General features: G+C 36.4%; 1 protein-coding gene across 1 annotated transcript in view; it reads right to left on the bottom strand.

Annotated features, from left to right (window-relative positions):
• Positions 1-220: 220 nt before the first annotated feature.
• Positions 221-20,678, bottom strand: part of LOC106872164 (ruvB-like 2) — a 36,344-nt gene continuing 15,886 nt past the window's right edge. Inside the window, exons 5-10 of the mRNA XM_052968069.1 lie at positions 15,922-16,016; positions 14,944-15,062; positions 13,617-13,736; positions 8,234-8,363; positions 7,501-7,615; positions 221-391 (exon numbers count right to left, since the gene is read on the bottom strand). Coding sequence (XP_052824029.1) covers positions 369-391; positions 7,501-7,615; positions 8,234-8,363; positions 13,617-13,736; positions 14,944-15,062; positions 15,922-16,016 — 602 coding nt within the window. The 3' untranslated portion in view covers positions 221-368. The remainder of the gene's footprint in view (positions 392-7,500; positions 7,616-8,233; positions 8,364-13,616; positions 13,737-14,943; positions 15,063-15,921; positions 16,017-20,678) is intronic.

Here is a 20,678-nt window from a genome sequence, read left to right as displayed (position 1 = left end):
TACAGTTGTTTAATGAAATTAGTCTAAATTCATGATTATTTTAGAATTTAATTGAAACTCATGAGGGGTGTATTTTGGTCAGAAATATAGTAACGAAAGGGTTAAAGAAATCAACAAGGAAGAGGTGCTAATTTCTCACTCAATCAATCATACTTATGTCTTTTTTAGAATATCTTATTTAACAGGCTGATACCAGCAATGTAGAAAAAGATTACACAGATTGAATTGAAATTTCATTTTATTTACTTAAAATTGTTTGAATGATTGAAGATAGAATATTTCTTAATGATACTAAATAAAGCTTCACAACAAGTTGGCAATGCATTAAGGTGTTGATACAAGGTGTTCTGTTATCTTCTTCCTCACACCTAATTAGTGTCCATGTTTTCTGCTGGAAGTAATAAAAAAGATTACATAAGGAAAATTAATGTTAAAATAAAACACATTTAAGCACAATTCTAAATAATATAATGTCGATATTATTTTATTGGCATCAATGTGAAATAGTCATTACTTCATTTATATAGAATCATTATAAACTGCACATATGTAGATATTTGAGCAGACTATAAATTAACCATGAAGACAAATAATATTTACATCAAGAGTTCTTAATCTAGTTGTCATCACTGACAAATAATATTTACATCAAGAATTCTTAATCTAGTTGTCATCACTGTCCACTGAGGAAGTTTGCAGTTCAGCCCTCAATTACAGAAACAGAAATACTGCAATTCAGGTGTTAGAGGGATCAGCACTAGAGAAATGATGGGTGATAGGGAAGGCTTGAGAAGGAAACCAGGTAACAAACCCAGTTGTGTGTGTGTGTGTGTGTGTGTAAGTAACAAGATGCTCAGGTAGCTCCACAAGGCTCAAGCTAAGTAGGAATGGGTGAGCAATGGAAAATGAATGAGGAGTAGGGCTGCCAAAATGATTAAGTTTGAAGGGAGGATGAGGCAAGCTATGAGCTGGGGATGACAGGGAGCGGCAGAAGAGTGAGGGACAGTAAGCAGCAGGAGTAAGAGGTAGACATAATGCATGGGAGGAGGGAGTCACTGTAACAAGTGGAGAACCCAAAATATAGTGCTCCCAAAACTTAGTTTTGTTGAGGAGGGCAAGTCTTTTTGAGAACCTCGTATTGCCAGAAATCCCAGTCTTGTGTCATTTCATCCATCAGGCTTGGGCTCATGAAGGCAGCTTTCACCACTTGTTGGTTCTTCTGCAGGTTCCAGCCACATCATTTAATGTCCATTTTTCCATGCATTCATGGGTCAGATGGAATTTCGATAAGCAGATTATCTACTGCCAGATGCCTAGCTTCCCTTCTGGCAGTCTGATACGATTCCCTGCTACCATCATGCTTCCAGTCCTTCCAGGCCTGTTTCTTTTGTCTAATAGCCCTGTCAACAACATTGTTCCACCACCATGTTATTTTGGGTCGAGAGGGGACTTTGCACCATCCACAGATCTGATCAGTGGCCCTCAGCAGGTTGTCCTGTAGAAACCTCCGGTTGTCTTCTACATCGTGTGAAGCTATATCCCCTTCTATTTCGTCAAAGGCTTCGAGTAATAAGTCTCTAAATCTCTGTCCATTCGCAGGATCTTTGAGCTTCCAGACCCTTCTCCTCCATGCTGGTCGTCTTCTGGGCAACCACTTGGCCCTGATCCTGAAGTCACTAACTACTAGTCTATGTTGTGGGGTACATTCTTCGCCTGGGAAGGTTTTGGCATTTATAAGCAGTTCTCCTTCCCTTTTTCTGGCGAGGATGTAGTCAATTTGGCTAGTGTCTCTGCCAGAACGGTAGGTGACTGGCAAGTTTCCTGAAGTTAGTATTGCAAACCATAAGATCATTTGCATCACAGAACTCCAGCAGCCTGGTTCCCTCTTCATTGCGGGAACCAAAACCATAGCCTCCATGTACGCCATGGAAGCCCCCTGAATGTTGTCCAACATGTCCATTGAAGTCACCAGCCACAAAGAGAAGGTCCCTGTCATTCGACGATGAGGTAGTCTGCAAGAGGGTGTCATAAAATCGGTCTTTCTGTCCATTGGGTAGCCCCGGCTGAGGGGCATAGGCTGAGATAATGGTTGCTAACCCATGATGAAGGACTAATCTAATCTTACGTATTGTATCGAATCTAATCTAAATCAAACCGATGCTGAAAGTGCATTCAAAGAGTTCATCAGCTCCAGAACTCCAGATTTTTATGTTACCAGAATAAACAAACTTGTAACTTGTTGGCAAAAATGTGTTGATTGCAATGGTATTTACTTTGATTAATAAAATTTCCGCAGTGTTGAAATATATTGTGATGAATTTCATGTTTCAAAATGTTGCTTACTTTTTATTCAGCCTGATATATAAAAACCATAAAGGCAGGGGTATGAAAGGTGAATATATTTATTTAACCACTTGTCATCCTTAGGATTACAGCCATTTCACAGCCTTCTTCATGTAATAATAATTTCAGTATATCATAAATTATGTTTACATGTCTGCACTAATATGCATGCTACACATTATACAATATTATTTTATATTCATAAATCAATGCAGATAAAGTTAGCTCATCAGATCACAACAACATCAATGGTTACACCAGTGATTCAGTTCTAATGAGCTACCTTTCTTTATCTACATTGATTTATGAATATAAAATAGTTTTGTATAATATGTAGCATGCATATTAGTGCAAATATGTAAACATAATTTATGATATACTGAAATTATTATTACATGAAGAAGGCTGCAAAATGGCTGTAATCCTAAGGATGACTAGCAGTTAAACAAATTTAAAAAATCAAAACATATCAACTAGATTATGGCTGGAAGATAACAGTTTACTCAAAGTAGCTGCCTTCAGCTTTCACCACAATCTCAAGATGGCTCTGAAATCTAGCATATGCATTCCTTACTGTGTTATTGAGAAGATCTTTGAACACCTCCTTAATTTGGCCTTGGTGTTTGCAAGTAGAGTGGTTGGTGTCTTTCTCAACCATGCCCCACACATAGTAATTCATGGGATCGCAGTCAGGGGAATTAGGAGGCCAGAAATTGGGGCTGGTGAAGTCAGAGAAATTCTCTGACAACTGCTTCTCACACTTTTCAGAGGTATGACAAAGAGTCAAATCTTACTACCACACATGGCTTTCCAGCAGAAACCCTCTCCAACCAGAGACTGACTAAGTCTCCAACAGTTTCACACAGCCATTTGAATTAAACCTAAGATCCTGTTCAAAGTTGTGATGAGACATGATGTCACCCTCACAGTTTGGAGGAACTTGGTGATATTCCTGTCACATCTTACAGCCTTTACAGTGTTCACAGAGCACTGAGCACCAGTTGTGATGTCAAGCATTTTGATATCCAATGCAAATCATCAAGATACAGATGGCTTTCAGTCCACCATGTCAATCAACTTTTTCTCAACTATCCTTTATGCTCTCCAACATCATTGATTGTTTGCCAATACATCAAGCTATTCTTGAAAACAATGTCTAATTTACTTCAAATACACTGTATACTTTTAAAATATCCTCCTACACTCCTAATTAGGTAACTTAAACAAGAGAAACATTTCTACATTTCTACTTCTAGGGAACCTCCTAGGCATTCCAGAAAATCTATTTCCCTTGTATTCTTACCATTTATTGCTCCAAAACATCTATCTAAAACATCTTCTTTACGCTGAAACAATTCACTATAATGCTGCAACACCAGTTGCTGGGTTTGGTACCTTCCTGTATAACCTTACTAACTACATTGGTAACTTGTTTGTACCTTATTCCACCAGATATTTTAAGTATCTCAGAAGTAATTCCTGATAGATCAAAGGTTTTCACTGCTTTATCTATCATAATGCTGTTAAGCCTATATTGGGAGGACGACCTTTCTCCCATGCATTTTCCACATATAATAGCCTTCTGTTGTAGCACTTCTGTGCCTCTTTATTTTCAGCTTCACTAAGTGTACCATTATCCAACTGCACAAACTTCTCACTCACACTATCTCAATTTTCTCTAATACACTGCCTTACAATCTAGAACACTTCATGCATCCTCATTTCAGCTTCTCCACTTGCTAAACATACCCATCAACTAGCTTCTCTTGTAACTATCTGGTATAATTCTCTGTTAGTCCTTTTCTTCCAATCCTGGCTCTTTGCTTTTATGGCTGGATGGCTGACTCTCTCTCTCTCTACTTCACTGATCCACTACCACATGACACTTGGTCTAACTGGAACTTTGCACCAGCCACAAATTTGGTCTGTAGCCCTCAGTAGGATGCTCCACAAGAATTTCCAGTTGTCTTTCATGTTTGCATTTACAAATATCTGTCTAACCTGTTTTCTGGTGAGAATGCAGTCTATCTGACTAGTGTGCCCACCAGAGTGATGAAGTTAGTCATTAGCATCACAGAATTCCAAAGGCCTTCTTCCCTTCATATTTCTAAGACAAAAGCCATAGCCTCCATATACACCATGAAATTTATCAGGTTGCTGTCCAACATGTCCATTGAAGTCAACAGCCACAATAATCAGGTTACTGCCAATTGTCTTCAAGGTAATCTGACAGATAAAATCAGTCCTTTTGTTCATTTGTCAGTCCCAGTTGAGGAGCATATGCAATGACAAATGTTGTTGTCAAGATTTCAAGGACCAACATAAGCTTATTTATTGCACTCTGACCAAGGTCATGTTAGTGGATTTAGTAGATGGACACTGAAAGAAGCCTGCTGAGTGTGTGTGTGTATATGTCACTTTGTGTTTATCCTCCATGACCACTTGACAACTGGTGTTGGTTTGTTTATATCCCTGTAATTTAGAAGTTTGGCAAAAGAGACCAGTAGAATAAGTACTCAGCTTTAAAAAAAATAAGCATTTGGCTAAAATCCCTTCAAGGTAGTATCCCAGCATGGCCACAGTTCAATGAATGAAACAAAAGATAAAAGATGTATATACATATATAACACACACATGCATATTATGAATCAGTAATGTCTGTAAATCAATAACAAAATTCTGTAGGCCTTAGGTAGAGTATACAAGAAATAGGGGAGACAGAAAAACCACTGAGGAATTCTATCACATATTAAAAGGAAAAACAATTGATGCACTTTATCTTTGGCAAAGATCATATCAAGAGTGAAACACACACTGACACACACAAACTTCTTCAGTTGTTATCTATTTCACTCACAAGATACTAGTCAAATTGCAGCTGTAATACAGAATACCAGCTGACAGCATACATGCAATGAAAAATCTTAACCATGTGATTCTGAGAAGTTCAAAGCAGGACGGAGATGAAGACATTCATAGATGAAATAAGGAATTCCTGCAAAACAGTCTGCTGTAAGATACAGACTATATCTGTGGCTAGTGTAAACCTCCAGCCAGAAAGAAGTTAACATAATGATGAAATAGTACATGATATCACAGAGATAGTTCTAGAAGCAAAGAACACAATCAACTAACTAAAAGAGAAACTAAGTGTCAAGTATATTCAACAGCGTCACTATTTACCAAAGCAATATAGCAAAGAGAATCAAAATACCATTGAGAGGAAGTTTGTCACTAGTCAAAAAATGCTGCTGTTAGATGTTGAATGAAGATAGTGAATAAAAAAAATAGAGGGCCTACTCCAACAGAGGAATCAGCCATCTAAGCTGATGGCTTTATAGTTTAAAGCATGATAAAGAAAAAGCAAATAGAGGGTCATCAAACTGATGGACCAGGTCACGAAAGATACTAAACAACCTACAGCACAACTGATTAGGAGCAAGAAACAACCTAAATGAGATGCAGGGATATAACTACAAGAGAATTACTTAGCAAAGAGTAAGCTTGTGTAAGAAGTGCAATGTTACAATGATAGCAGGACAGTAACCTTGAAGGTAGAAACAATTATGAAGGCTGGAAAGAAATGAAGCATGCTCTGCTGAAAATAACATGTTATTGTTTATGAACAACAGAGCACAAATGAGATGAAGAGAAAACTGGATTAAGAGGAATCAGATGAAGTGTACAGGAGAAAAAAAATTGGTATGTATATGTGATGTATAAAGATATTAGTTGTATAAAAGCACTAAATGGTCCAAACAGAAGGAAAGTGAGAAAGATGAGATGAAGTGGAGAAAATTGATCTCAAGAAACTAAATCTCACTCACAAGGTGATGAAAAAGGGTCTTGACTAGTGGTAAAAACACTGTGCTGGAGGAGACCCTTTTGTTTCTGTAATCTATAAATAAAGCAAAGCACAGGCATGGCTGTGTGGTAAGAAGTTTGCTTCTCAACCAGGTTTCAGGTTCAGTTCTACTGCATGGCACCTTGCAATGTGTCTTCTACTGTAGCCTCAGGCCAATCTTATGAGTGGATTTGGTAGATGGAAACTGAAAGAAGCCTGTCATGCACATGTATATGTATCTGTGTTAGTTCCCCACCACTGCTTAACAACTGGTGTTGGCAGGTTTGCATCATCATAACTTAGCAGTTCAGCTAAGGAGACATATAGGAATAAGAACTTGTCTTTAAAAGAAAAGTAAGTATTAGGGTTGATTCATTCTTCAAGGGGGTATCCCAGCATGGCTGCAGTTTAATGACAGAAACAAGTAAAAGATAATGGTGGTGGTGGTGGTGATGGTAAGAAGCTGAAATGCAAAATTTACATTTGGACCTCACCCAACTATTGTTATTCTTAATCAATACTCCATGTCACAAACCACCTATTATACACCATCTCTCATTGACAATGATTACTCTCTTACCATCACTCAGTTTTATTGCTATCCATCTCTCTCAATATCACACATATTTATGGTGATCCATCACTCTCCTCTCATACTACACCTTCCATCAACACTCTCTTCCTCATCACTATCTTCTATCTTCATGACACCTGAGTTAAACATACAATGGCAAAGATGCATAATAGTTACTCTTAAAATCCCCTGCTTATGTTTTTATTCAATGTCATATTATAACAATCATCAGGCCTCCTTCTTTCCCTTCAGTAACTCATTCTTCTATTACCCTCTCATTCTTGTTCTCTCCATTACTCTTTCTTCTAACCTCTTTTTTTAGTTCTCGCTCCCTTCTCACACAGCAGTGTAAGATAGAAAAGAATGAATTAATAGAGAAAAGTAGAGGAGAGGGGACTCTTGCCAGTAGAAAGACAATTTCTTTAGTGATGCTGCTATGATAAAATGCACTCAGTGAAGTGAGTGGCAATAGGAAGGGCATTCAGGCATAAAAACCATACAAGTGAGGCATAGTCCTAACCTTTGAAGTGAGCAATGACTCCAAATAAGATGTGTCAAATAAGTGACATCATGGAAAGCAGATGTAAAATAGTTATGTTTTTAAACTATCATTGCATACACTTATTAGAGTAGAAAGTCAGCTGGAAATGGAAATGCCAGTTTTGAAACAAGCTTTCAACTTTCATGTCAACTATTTTGCAGCATGCTATAGAATGATAAGAAAAGGAAAGTCTAATACCAAGTTCATTAAACATAAATTCTTGCTGGTATTCCTTGAGAAATTGAGTTGAACGCGACTCATCCAAAAACAATGAATAGACTCTCTTTATGTCATCCACATCAACTTCAGTACCCTATAAAAAAATTGAAAACAAAGATTCAGATTCATAACAGAAATTTTTTTTTCAAGGCTGTATTGAAATATAAACCACTGCAAATAATTCTAATTTAGATCTGTAGGAAATCTGAAATCTGATGGGCATGTGGTTAAGAAGTTTGCTTTACAACTATGTAGCTTTAGGTTCCATCCTATTGTGCAGCCTGAGGACTAGTGTCTTCTACCACAGCCTTCTAAATGAAATTTAGTAGACAAAAATTATGTAAGAGTTATGTAAGTAAGTATGTATCAGTGAAGGATAGCTGATAAATTGGTCCATCAAACAAAAATGTCCCTCTATACTACCCAAGAATTGATTTATTTTAGAGAGTCTCTTTCAATCAAAATTCTAAAAGTCTAGCATGACTACAGTCTAAAGACTGAAACTGGTAAAAGCATAAAAGATAAACATTTTAGTATAAAGATGAAATTAGCTCAAAAATTTGTTTATTCATGTATTATGCAACTGGAGCATGACATAACAAACTGTAATGTTTCATACACTTCTAAGCAAGGGATTACTTTCATTTCTAATAAATCACATGTCAGTTTGCTGGTGACAATGATGGTTGAAAAACTGAGAATAGGAACTAACCTTTCGCTTCCGGCATACTAAATTTGCAGTTGTAATGAGCTGAATAGCATAACGAACAGATGTCTCCATACCAATACGTGTGAGAACAGTGAGGGCATCGTCACTCATTTCCACATCCTCTTCTTCACATCTGATAACAATAAGTGCCAACATATATTCCACATAGTACAAAAACAAAATGTAATATTTTTCATTTTATCATCTAATATAAAAACTAATTTCTGTGTGTCAGTGTGTCATACTTTGATCCCCTCTCTCACTGTTCAATGACACTCCTACTATCCCTCATGACGGGGTGAGAGTAATAGTAGGCATAGAGACAGTGAGGGCAGTGGCGAAGACAGACAGAGAGAGAGAGAGAAAGAGAGACAAAAGAAATTTAGGGAGAGTTGATGGTGTTTTATTAAAAGTAGTAGTGTTGATGGTGGTACTGGGAGTAACAATAAGAGAGTGAGAAAGAGTGGGTATGTGAGAGAAAGAGTGAGATGATATACAACTTTGTTAAACTATGTCTATTTGACAGAAATTCCTGTGGCCAACATACTGACCAGCATACTGAAAACTATTGTTTTTGTTTTAGTTTTTGCTTGGCACTTTAAGGGGAAAAAAATGCTTTTAATGATGACTGTACCCCATCCTTTTTTCATTATTTTCCCCATCCTAAAAGGTCACCGTCCTTGAACTCATGTCTCATACCAGTAGCTATACAACAGGGGAGGGGGGGACTACTAAATAAATAAATAAATGGTAAAAAAATTCCAAATTGAAAAGAAATCCCTCCCCCTCCCTCTCTCTACCTATCTATCTGTCTATCCATCTATTTATCTATCTCCACTGTCCTGGAACCTCACACCAAAATTAAACATCTATATCTTCTACCATAACACTTGCTTTATAACTTTGAGAAAGTTTACACACAATTTGTGGAATTTCCTCCCAAAGGTTAGTGCCATTCTACTCTCTAAAAAAGTTTCTTTCATAATCCTAACATTTTGAAAAAAATCTGTCTCTAAATATTATAACTGTAAACCATAACACTACTTTCTAAAAAGTTATTTTTCTTAATCCTAACATTTGGAAAAAATATTCCTCTAAATATTATAATTATTGTAGCATACTTCTCTCTCTCTGTTATATATACACGAGTGCGGATGATGTAGTGGTTAACAGCTAGCCTTCGGCCAGACTTTTGGACCCTGCTGTGTCCACCCCTCTGATTGGTTGGTATTGGCGCATTTTTGTTTCCTGTTTTATTTCGCGCCAGGGTGCAACCCAACCAATCGGAGCCTTCAGATGAGGTCGGGTGGGACAGTCTTTCTGAACCCCTGCTTGAGCTGATAGTATCTTATAAACAGCTAGCTTTTCACCGTCCTGGTTGCCAGTCTGCTTCAGACCTTCTGAGGTCTAGCCACTGGCCACAGAGCACAAAGCCAGTTCCAGCAACGACAGCACAGCACATGGAGACTTGTCAACACTTCGTTCAACTGCTTACTACAAACTCCATCTTCATCGCCACTGTCAGCTTCTTAGCATCAACACCAACTTCTCTATGTACACACCACCAACTTCTCTACGTACACACCACCAACAGCAGCCACATAGGTTCTCTCAACACTGTTTGTGAATTGCTTCACCATGGTTAATAGCGAATACAACCTGCGAGACCTCCTGTACCAAGTAATCAGCCGCAGCATCGAAGCCACAACTTCTCATGCGACAGTATCTTTTCTCGGCTCTGGCTTGCCGCCACAACTTCTTGATACAGCACTTCAACCACTGTGTACCTTGAATACGAACTGGTATTTACCATCCTTGTGTCTGGACTTTCTCTCAACGTCCTTATAGACTCTTTTCTATGCTCTGTATTTCTTGCACACACATACATCCAAGTTTGCATACACATACACTTTGTTTACATGACGGCCTGTCTATTATTGTGTTTATCATGTCGCACTCACACACACAGACATACAAGTCGACATGTCAATAAAACCTTCTACCGGTTGTGTCTCTCTTTTCCTTTTTGGGACCGACCATGCGATGCGCTAAAGGAGCTATTCCTCGTCACCGTCGCACGGTCGTTACAAACTGGTGACCCCAATGTGATCACATGTTGTGCCCGACGTGATTCCAACATGCAGCCCGACGTTCGTACGGACTTTTACAAAATAGTGACCCAGTACCAGCTTCATGACTAACCGCTCTTTCTCCTTTTCGTTACAGTTATTTCATCCTTTATTATCTATTTTGTCTTACACAAAATGACTGGTGAGGGGCTCTGTAGCGTACTTCTCTCTCTCTGTTATATATACACGAGTGCAAACGTAGTGGATAACAGCTAGCCTTTGGCTGCTCTTTTGGACCATGTTGTGTCCACCCCTCTGATTGGTTGGTATTGGCGCATTTTGTCTCCTGTTCTATTTTGCGCCAGGGTGCAACCCAACCAGTCGCAGCCTTCAGATAAGGTCGCATGAGACAGCCTTTTCTGAACCTCAGTTGAGCCAACGGTATGGTATAAATAGCTAGCTTTTCACCGTCACAGTTTGTCAGTCTGCTTCAGACCTTCTGAGGTCTAGCCGCTGACCACAGAGCACACAGCCAGTTCCAGCGACGACACGACAGCAGCTTCATGGAAATTCAACACTTCGTTCAGCATTCAGGACACTCCATCTTCGTCGCCACCATCATCTTCTTGACTACACCAACGTCTCTACATACACACCACCACAGGTTCTATCACCTCACTGTTTGTGAATTACTTCACCATGGTTAACAGCGAGTACAACCTGCGAGACCTCCTGTATCAAGTAACCGGCCGCAGCATTGAAGCCTCAACTTCTCATGACATGTGCCTTCTTCCCGGCTCTGCCTTGCCACCACAACTTCTTGTTACAGCACTTCAACTACTGTGTAACTTGACTACAAACTGGTATTTACCATACTTGTGTCTGGACTTTCTTCTAACGTCCTTATAGACTCTTTTCTATGCTTTGTATTTCTCTCACACACATACATCTATGTTTGTACACATACACTTTGTTTACATGACAGCCTGTCTATTATTGTGTTTATATGTCGCACTCATACACACAAGTTGACATATCAATAAAACCTTCTCTTAAACCTTCTAACAATTGAGTCTCTCTTTCCTTTTGGCACTCATACTCATTTATCCTCTTTTCGTGTTTTTTATTTGTATCGACCATGCGAGGTGCTAAAGGAGCCATTCTTTGTCACCTCTCCTGGTCGCATGGTCACTACACTGACTACTAATTTTATTATTACCTTAAAAAATACTAATTCTAATCCCTAAAAAAGTTTCTTTCTTAATGCTAACTTTCTGAAAAAAATCTGTCTCTAACTACTCTCTAAAAAGTTTTTTCTTAATCCTAACATTTTGAAAAAAATATTTCTCAAAGTAATTATAACTATTTCCAAAAGTAATTTCCAAAATGAACATTTTGAAAAAATTTTTCTCTAAATATTATAACTGTATCAATTAATTTAGCCATAACACGTGCTTCATAACATTCAGAACTGAAATATGTATTGAATTTACTCTCATGCAATATTACCTCTCATAACTCTCTACCATAAAAATGTTGGAAACTGAGTATTTTTTCAGATATTAATAAAATTTTCATGCCGTCGGGGCTATGGAAACTTAGCGCACACTGACTTAAAAAATACTAAATTTCAAACATCTTTATGGTTAAATACGCTTAGAGCAATTCCAAACCATAAAAACTGCACTTTAAAAATAGTGTTTAGTGACAGTAGTGTAATTTTCCTTCAAACTACGAACAGGAGTTAAGATACGTACCAACTACAACAAATAATTGTTTGTACGTACATCAAATTGTCTTTGAACTAAGTGGCAGAAGAAGAATTATTATTGAACTTTTAAAAGGCAAGTTTATTGTTGCCTATTGCATACAGCAGCAGTATACTTCGCAAAAATAAATCTCTGCCAACAAAGGACCAGACTGCAATCAAAAGAGCCAAGGCTGCAGAGAGGAAAAGAAAGTCCAATGCAAATGAAAACCCAAATCAAACAGCAGCCAGGAGAGTTTCCAATGCAAAGATTCAGGGACTCTCAAACTCCTGAACAAGCTGCATCCAGGAGAGCATCAAATGCTCTTACCAAGAGCAGAGAAAGGGTATGAGAAACATCTGAACAAACTAAATCTAAATCGTAGGATGTGCTAGAAACACCAGCTAAATCTCCCTTAACTCACACACCATTCCATTTGAAAATATTTTCAATTTCTTTTTTTCTTTCTTAACCAAAAAGGCTTCTTTCATCGTTTTTTAAGTGTATAGTGCAAACAAAATTGACCAAAATTGGTTCAGGTGGGTGGGGAGAGAGAGAGGAAAGGGGATCCTAAATTTTCATAAAAAAACTTTTGTAAAAAGCTTTGCCCCCATCATTTCCAAGATCATGATGCAAAACAATTGGGAAAATCCATGTCAAAATGGAGAAAATCCAACTTATGTGGGCGTCCTGATCTGAAATTCAACTATTTATTGTCATTTTTAATAGTTCATTAAAATTTTATTGAAATGGTGTCATGTCCCAAAATCTCATGTTTTTTTCTTTTTACTCCCATACCTATTACAAATGTGCCAAAACTCAAGTTTCTGAGGCCTGTGCTTTTGGTTTTGGCTAGGTTTTAAAACACTGCAAAATCAACCAAGAACCTAAAAAGAACCTAAAAAGAAGTTAGGCAACTGCTACACCATGGTCACTATTAATTTATGTAATTTGAAGATGATTATCACCTCAGTTTCAAAGATATGACATAAAAAAATATGGCTAATTATTCATTTAGGCCAATTAGGCAAGATTTCAACCAATTTGCTAACTATTGAAATTGTCATATTTCCTAAAATATTCATCTAAATTTCACATATGAGGTATTAAAATGTTTCTCTTTGGATGCTCTCGAACAAAAAATACAGTAGAAATTACAATGTTAATACCAATTCAAATATGCCAAGAACATGTTCAGACTTGTAAACAAGTCATTCACTGTGTTTTGTCATGGAGAAAATTTCTCACTGTAGACAAATGGTATAAAATACAACCAAGTAGAAATTACATTTAAATATTTTCAAAACTTCATAGTGATACCTATTATAATAGGCTATATCAACTGCTCTAATTAATAACTTCTGAAACACCATGTCTTTTGAATAAATGTAATGATTTCTAAATCATAAAATTGTTTGTAATATAGAATTATGAGAAAGAGAATTAAAAGTTATGACTTTCCTTGAAAACATTAGTGACTTCAGTAAAATAGTTTTAACCAGAAATTGTATATGGTAATTTTGTGGTAGTATTTTAGCTGCATTTGGATTTCATATTATTAAACTTTACCTGATCTTGAGAATCTGTTTTATTTCTTTATCTTCATAAGGAGAAGTAGAAATGATCAGTAAACGGTCCAGAAGATCTATTGGAATACCATGAGGACTTAAATACTGGGTTCCACGAATTCTGTCACAACAAAAAATACAACAGGTTTTCAAGAAAAGAGCTATAAAAGAGGAAATGATGCTTCTTTCATTAAATGAAATAATGAAATTTAATTAATTTCAGAAACAAATTCTAATATATCTTTAAAATATGATCCCAAGACATCGTACTTTTCTTTTTTTGATGTGGCTAACAAACTGAAACAGATAATAAATCAAAGCATTTACCATTAAGTGATATACTAAAAAGTCTTCAGTCAGCCATAGCTGTGAATTTTGTATTGCCTGGAACCTTGGGCAAAAGTTGTCAACCATAGCCTCAGATTAGTCAAAACATTGAGAGTGACATTCAGTAGACAGAGTGTAGAAGGCCACCGGAGGAAACATTCCTACTCTTGGCTAGTACACTTCATAAGTTAAGTTGTATGTGTGTATCTGTTTTCCTATTAATGTTTATGAGTTTGTGCATACATACATTATTTTCTGTTTTCTAAGGAATAATTATATTTTTCTGTTTTGATAAAATAAAGATCAAAGATCTTTTATTTGGAGAGTTCCAGGACTCAGAAATGAACTGGAAGTGATTTTAGGCAAGAAGCATTTCTGCAGTTAATGTTTTCACAAAATTTGAATGCACACAAGCAGATTCTTAAATGTAATAATATCATATAGTGAAAGGTAATAGAAGCACTGAAGTAAATATTTAATGGTTTCATTCCCATACCACTGCCTCCCAACTGTTTTTACTTAGGTCTAGGTCACTTCTGATCTAGCAGAACTCTGAACAAAGACATTCCATGTGTAACCATCCTATCTTTCTCAGACAGTGTCTAGAACTATATTCATCAAATGAGTCCAATCCATGCCAGCATGGACAACAGATATTAAATGATGATGATGTGTCCTTTCCTTCTTTTTTTTTGTAAAATAGAATGGGATGTTTAAAGGGGAACTTGCTTGCAGCAAGTCAAGCAAAGGTGTCAGAGGCCCTCTCAACAACTGTGATCACTCATTTGCTAAGTTGTATTCTTAGACCACACAAATTTTTCTTTAGTTTAACATCACTTTATGATACATATAATATAAACAACATACAATACTAATGAAATAACATTAATTTCAAAATGATTGGTTTTAAATAATCAATTTCCATCAACTGTTTATCATAATTAGATTCACATTTAACATAAGCTAAGATATATAATACAATACTAATATTTGACACTCACCGTGTGATACCACGATTTGTAGCCATTACCAGTACAGGAGCCATATCAGTTTCTAAAGCCCGGTTCAAGAATGAGAAACATTCAATGTCTAACATATGCACTTCATCAATGAACAATACCTGTGGATAAAAGAAAGAAAATAAAAAAGATGTTTTTGACATTAAATCCAAGGGAATATACACTCAGCTATTAGCAGCAGACATCAAGGTCACTATCACTTCTCCCAGGTTACTGTAAATGTACAGACTATACTGGTAATGATTCCTGATTTACACAACATGGAATGTTTTTTGTCCTTCTCCTACATATTAAATTATCAAAACATAACTTATGCACAATACAATGACTAGAAAATGAAGGGGGAAAAAACGCTATAATTCAATTCTACTTTTGCATGAAACTATATATTATTCTACACTTATTACAATTAAAAGAGTAAAGTATTATCAATTTATTAATTTATTAATAAATTTGCAACTGGAATATCATACTGATGAGGTAATGAAGGATTTGCACTTCTAAACCAGAAACGCGTATATGATTAACTACGACTAGTTTAGTTCGTTTATTCTTTTCTTCTTGTTTTGCTTTTGTGAGTTACAAGTAATGCTATCTGTTGGAGTTTCGGCACTTTAGCTGCTATTTCTGAACTTCGGTATGTGGTGAAGCAACTGTTGCTGACCCCTTAATTATGTTTATTATTCTACACTGTCGACTGCAGGCTTCAACACACATAATGTATATCACTGTAGGCTCTATAGTCCAAAATACAAGTAGCAAATGAAAATATACTGTCATGGGAACTCCACTTTGCCTTTTATGCTCCCACTATCCCAGGTACATGAAATATCTTCTCATCTCGCACAGGTGTTGAGTTGATTGAATGTTTTTTCCTAATATGACAAAAGCAATAGAAAAATGAACACAAGTAATACTTTTAGAAATGTAACAGTAGCAAATTACAGAAAAATAACTCACACCAGGAACAATTTCAGCTTTTCCTTCTTCTCGCCATTCAGCAACTTTACAGTTAATTTGCTCTCTTACTTCAGCCTTTATTTCACCAGTATCACCTAGACAAGTTCAATGGAACATAAGTATTGATTAATTATCTCCACTATTACATGACACTATAATGATCCTGTACAACATAGCTTCTCAAAGTGGGTGATGGACGAATTGAGATTTTGGCAGGTGATATGAACATTTGTTGGGTGACAATGAATTTTTAGAAATTAAGTGTGCATTTACTGATATCTAGGCATGCCTAGAATAAGGATGCACTCGCATGTATTTGTATTAAAAATGCAAACTTGTTTATTGATCAAATATTTTTGTCACAGTCTTTGAGATTGTCATGTGTGCTAAAAATAGCAACCAAATAGGCCTAGGCCTTAAATCACACTCCACTACAATTTTTTTTTTTTGCATAATTGTATGAAGTCCTATGTGTAAAATTCAAATTCGCAAAAATTTCTTGAAAACTCTAAAAAATAAAAAAGTTATGAGGGGGTTATATGACATGCTTAATTCTGTGGTTTCATATCAAAACACAAGTGCTATTTTCAGGATGTTGACAAAATATGCAGTCACACACAAAGTGACAGCTTTGAAATCATGTTTCTTGACTGTGTGAAAATGATCAAACTTTAAACCTGTATAACTTTTTAAAAACATTTTTTCTGGCAAAAGTTGAATAACCCTAGCAATTTAGCTTGGAAAGGTACATTAATGTACCAAATTTTAAAATTTTCTATAAACTTTAATTTTTGAAATGCTGGCAGCCAAACGAAATACATTTGTATTTGCTCCATTAAAGAGGTGTCACCTGACTCCACTCTATTGACTTCTTCTTTTTGGGAATACCATACTGCCTTTCTGACGCCATCTGTAGAAATTCATTTTCACTTTACTGATGCCTCCAGTCAAGAAAATTTGTCAACAGTACTGTAGTGATTATTTATCCTTTGGATTTATTCCCTCTCCTCAGAACTGTCAGTTACCAATGTGCCTTCTTTGCCATCAGACTTTGACTAATGAAACAATGAAACCTTCACGCTTGAAGCATCACTTTGATGCAAAGTATTCTGACAAGATGGATAAGCCATTATCATATTTTTTTTTAACCAAGCTCCTCTTTCAAAAAGTAAATACAAACATTCAACATGCTACTCAAGTAAACTAGTAAACAGGAGAATGACGGGTTGATTACATCGTACAACATTGCATTGCTTGTTGCTAAGTCTAGGAGGTTTCACACAATTGGAGAAACATTACTTTGCCCAGTTATTGAATAGGTTTTGTCAACCGTTATGCACAAAAAACCCAATAACATTATGAAGAAGATCTCACCTAGTATTAACACAATTTCTTGAAGCATCAATGAAATGGCCAACACTGTCAAACATCAGCTCATTAATATTCTCCAGCGTTCTGAATTTTCTATATAAGTGGATGAGTCAACTGTTGTTGTCAATCAATGTTTGATGATGGTATATATTCGATATTTCAATGAAGACCTTCAACCTTGTGAGGAAATGCTGTTCACAGAGAAATTGCCACTTGATTCAAGGTGCAACTATTTTTCACACTCTATTCCTTTTTGAACATAATATTCCACTCAGTAACATTCTTGCCTGTGCGTCTGATGGAGCCCCTTCGATGATAGGAAGAGACAGAGGTTTTCATTTCTGCTAAAGTGTGAAATTTCCCACCAGACACTAACTGTTCATTGCTTGGCACACCTGCAGCATTTAGTGGCAAAAAATATGAATGGTAGGTTGAATGATGCACTACAGTTAGTTATCAAGACTGTGAACAAATTGAAGTCCAGTCCCTTGTCTGATCGAATTTCCTGTCAACTCTGTGAGAAATGATGAGGACCATACTAACCATATAATCATATCTTTCTTTGAAGATACACTACTATTCGCTTCATTGATGGCTGCAAGATGTGATATCTTTTCTCTTTGTGATATATTCACAAAATTAAATGAATTGAATAAGTTATTGCAAGGAAACAGAAAAACTCTCATTGACAGTAAATCATTTATCACTACCTTCATTTTGAAATTGGTGTTTTATAAGACTAACATTTCAAAATGTCAATTCCATCAATTTCCACAACTTGATTCTTTGAAAGATGAATTAGTTGATGAGGATTTAACTACATATCGCAGCAATTTACAATCATTGCATGATAACATGGTGGAGCAATTTCAAGATGTTATTGTGCTGAATATTCCAAATTGGTATAGCAATCCATTTGAGGTCAATGCAGTCAATTGCGAGGATGACGTTCAGTAGGAATTGATAGGATTACAAAATGACAGTGCCACCACAATGCGATATTGCAGTAATGGCAAAGAAGTTTTGTGGTACTATCAGAGTATATCGAATTCCTACTCCAGTCTGTGGAAACATCTGAAATTACTTTTGCTTTCCTTCCCTACCTCATACCTGGTTGAACCTAGTTTTAACCATGTTGGATCTTTACTTTCCCATTAAAGAATTGGACTGGATGTGACACAACAAGGAGACTTGCAGCTGAAGTTGACAAGTTTGAAACCGAATGTATCTGCACTAGTTGCATTGCACCAGACACATGGTTCTCATTAAAAAGTTTTATTATTTTCCTTTATAATACAATCATTAATTATTTTTGCATCGGTAGTTCTGATCAATGGTTTATTTTGGGAAAATGAAAATCAGTGTAAAAGAAAGCGCAAGTTTCCAGAAATTAATCTGTCTGAAAAATATAGAGTTAGCATAAGCATTTTATTGACACTAATGGCAAAACTAAACCCACAATAAGGGATTTGTAAACAATCACATATTTAGTACAAATGGCACTAACAGAGCAATGAGTCTACGATATAGTGTGTGTGTGTGTGTGTGTGTGTGTGTGTGTGTGCGTGCGTGTCAAATGATATGGTGGGGTGGGGGGTGTCAGGGTTTTTTACATAGGTGGGTGATGGAGCACTTTTTGGCCAATAGGTGGGCAACATTGCAATTTGACGTGAAAAATTTGGGAAACACTGCTGTACAACACGAATTTGCAAGGCATAGCGCTGTGTCAGTTCTATTACCAACTAAAGTTGCACTCTTGTTCACATTCATACAAAACGAAATTATGAACTCTTACTCAAGGGATTATCAATTTGCAATTTTCATGAAAAGACCCACAGAAGAAATTTTTAAAGATAAAAGTACTCTCTAATTAACCCATTTAAAGTGGTTTTCCAATAACTGAACATTTGTTTTGTTAAATCTGAAATTCACAAAAATAACATGCCCAATTATTGCTAAAAATACCACTTTGCAAGGAAAGTTAGTACAAAAAGTGCTACTCAGGCTCACATAAACCAGTTGCATGCAGGGTATCATTCAGCAAAGCAAGCAGAAAAAGTTGTATAAAATGCCAGGCAGTAATGGATAAAGGCTCATTGCCTGTACAGTTAATGAAGTTGTACAGGTAGGTATTGTATTCAATAACTGAGATAGCATTATAGTCAACTTATACAATAGTAAAGATGCTTTGGCAAGGTTGCTGGATCAGGTTATGAAAGTTACAGAAAGGGTTATTGCTCAAGTGATTAGGAAGAAAGACCAGATGTGATGCAGTTTGGTTTTGCTTGGGAGAAGTGCTACTGATGCTCTCTTCTAGTAAAGCTGTTGCAGGAGATTTAGCCAAAAGTAAACTACTGTACTTGGCATTTGTTGACCTGGAGAAAGCCTTAAATGGGATCCCTCAATGTCTGATTTGGTGGATACTATAGAAGCTAAGCATAGATAAATGGCTGGTGAAAGTTGCCCAAGTCGTGTACAAGGATACTGTAAGTAAGGTGAGAGTTAGCTATGAGTAACACGACAATTGTAGCATGCAGGAAGTTCACCAGGGCTCAAGTCGTTCCCCTCCTATTTATCATTATCCTCCAGGACATAACAGAGGAATTTAAGACTGGTTACCCTAGGGAGCTACTATAAGCTAATGACCTCGTTTTTAGGGTGGAATCTGTAGTAGAATTTGGAAAAAAATTTCAGGTGTGAAAACAAAACCTGAAACCAATAGTCTTGAAGTTAGCTTAGAAAAGACCGAAGTTCTAGTAAACAGAAAAACAGACTGTACACTAATTCTTTCAGAAAAGTGTTCAATATGTAGAAAAGATGTAGGTAGAAATTCCATATATAGCAGAAACTATGGACATACAAGAGGTGTACTGGAATCACAAGAAGGTTAAAAGAGAAAGATTTTGTGGCAGAAATGCAGGCACATTAAACACTAAGAACACATGGGAAATAGATTTTCTGGAATACTCTGGAGTTCCTCAGAGGTAGTAGATAGTTTCTGTAACCTAGGTGACCAAATTATCAGTGAAGGATGTGTCCTGAAATTGTAGTTGCTAGAACATGAATCAGCTGGAAAAGTTCAGAGAGTTAATACTTGTATTGATAACAGAGTGAAAGGCAAATTGTATGATACTTGTGTATGAACATTACTTGTGTAATGCTACATGGTAGTGAAATGTGGCAAAGTGGACCTAGAAGCTATAATTTTAGAAATAATTACCGTACTTTTTGCTAACTTCTTCCAAGTTTAAGCTTAACTCCGAACAATATTGGGTATTTTAATTCAATTTTGAGGTAAAATAAATCTATTCCACTTCTAGAAGGGGCATTTATTGTATCTATTTGTCATCCATCAGCCTATTTCAAAGGTGAAGAATTTCCTTTTT

The sequence above is a fragment of the Octopus bimaculoides genome, chromosome 5 (genome assembly GCF_001194135.2).
Source record: "Octopus bimaculoides isolate UCB-OBI-ISO-001 chromosome 5, ASM119413v2, whole genome shotgun sequence".
Taxonomy (NCBI): domain Eukaryota; kingdom Metazoa; phylum Mollusca; class Cephalopoda; order Octopoda; family Octopodidae; genus Octopus; species Octopus bimaculoides.
This window is presented reverse-complemented; position numbering and strand designations above follow the sequence as displayed.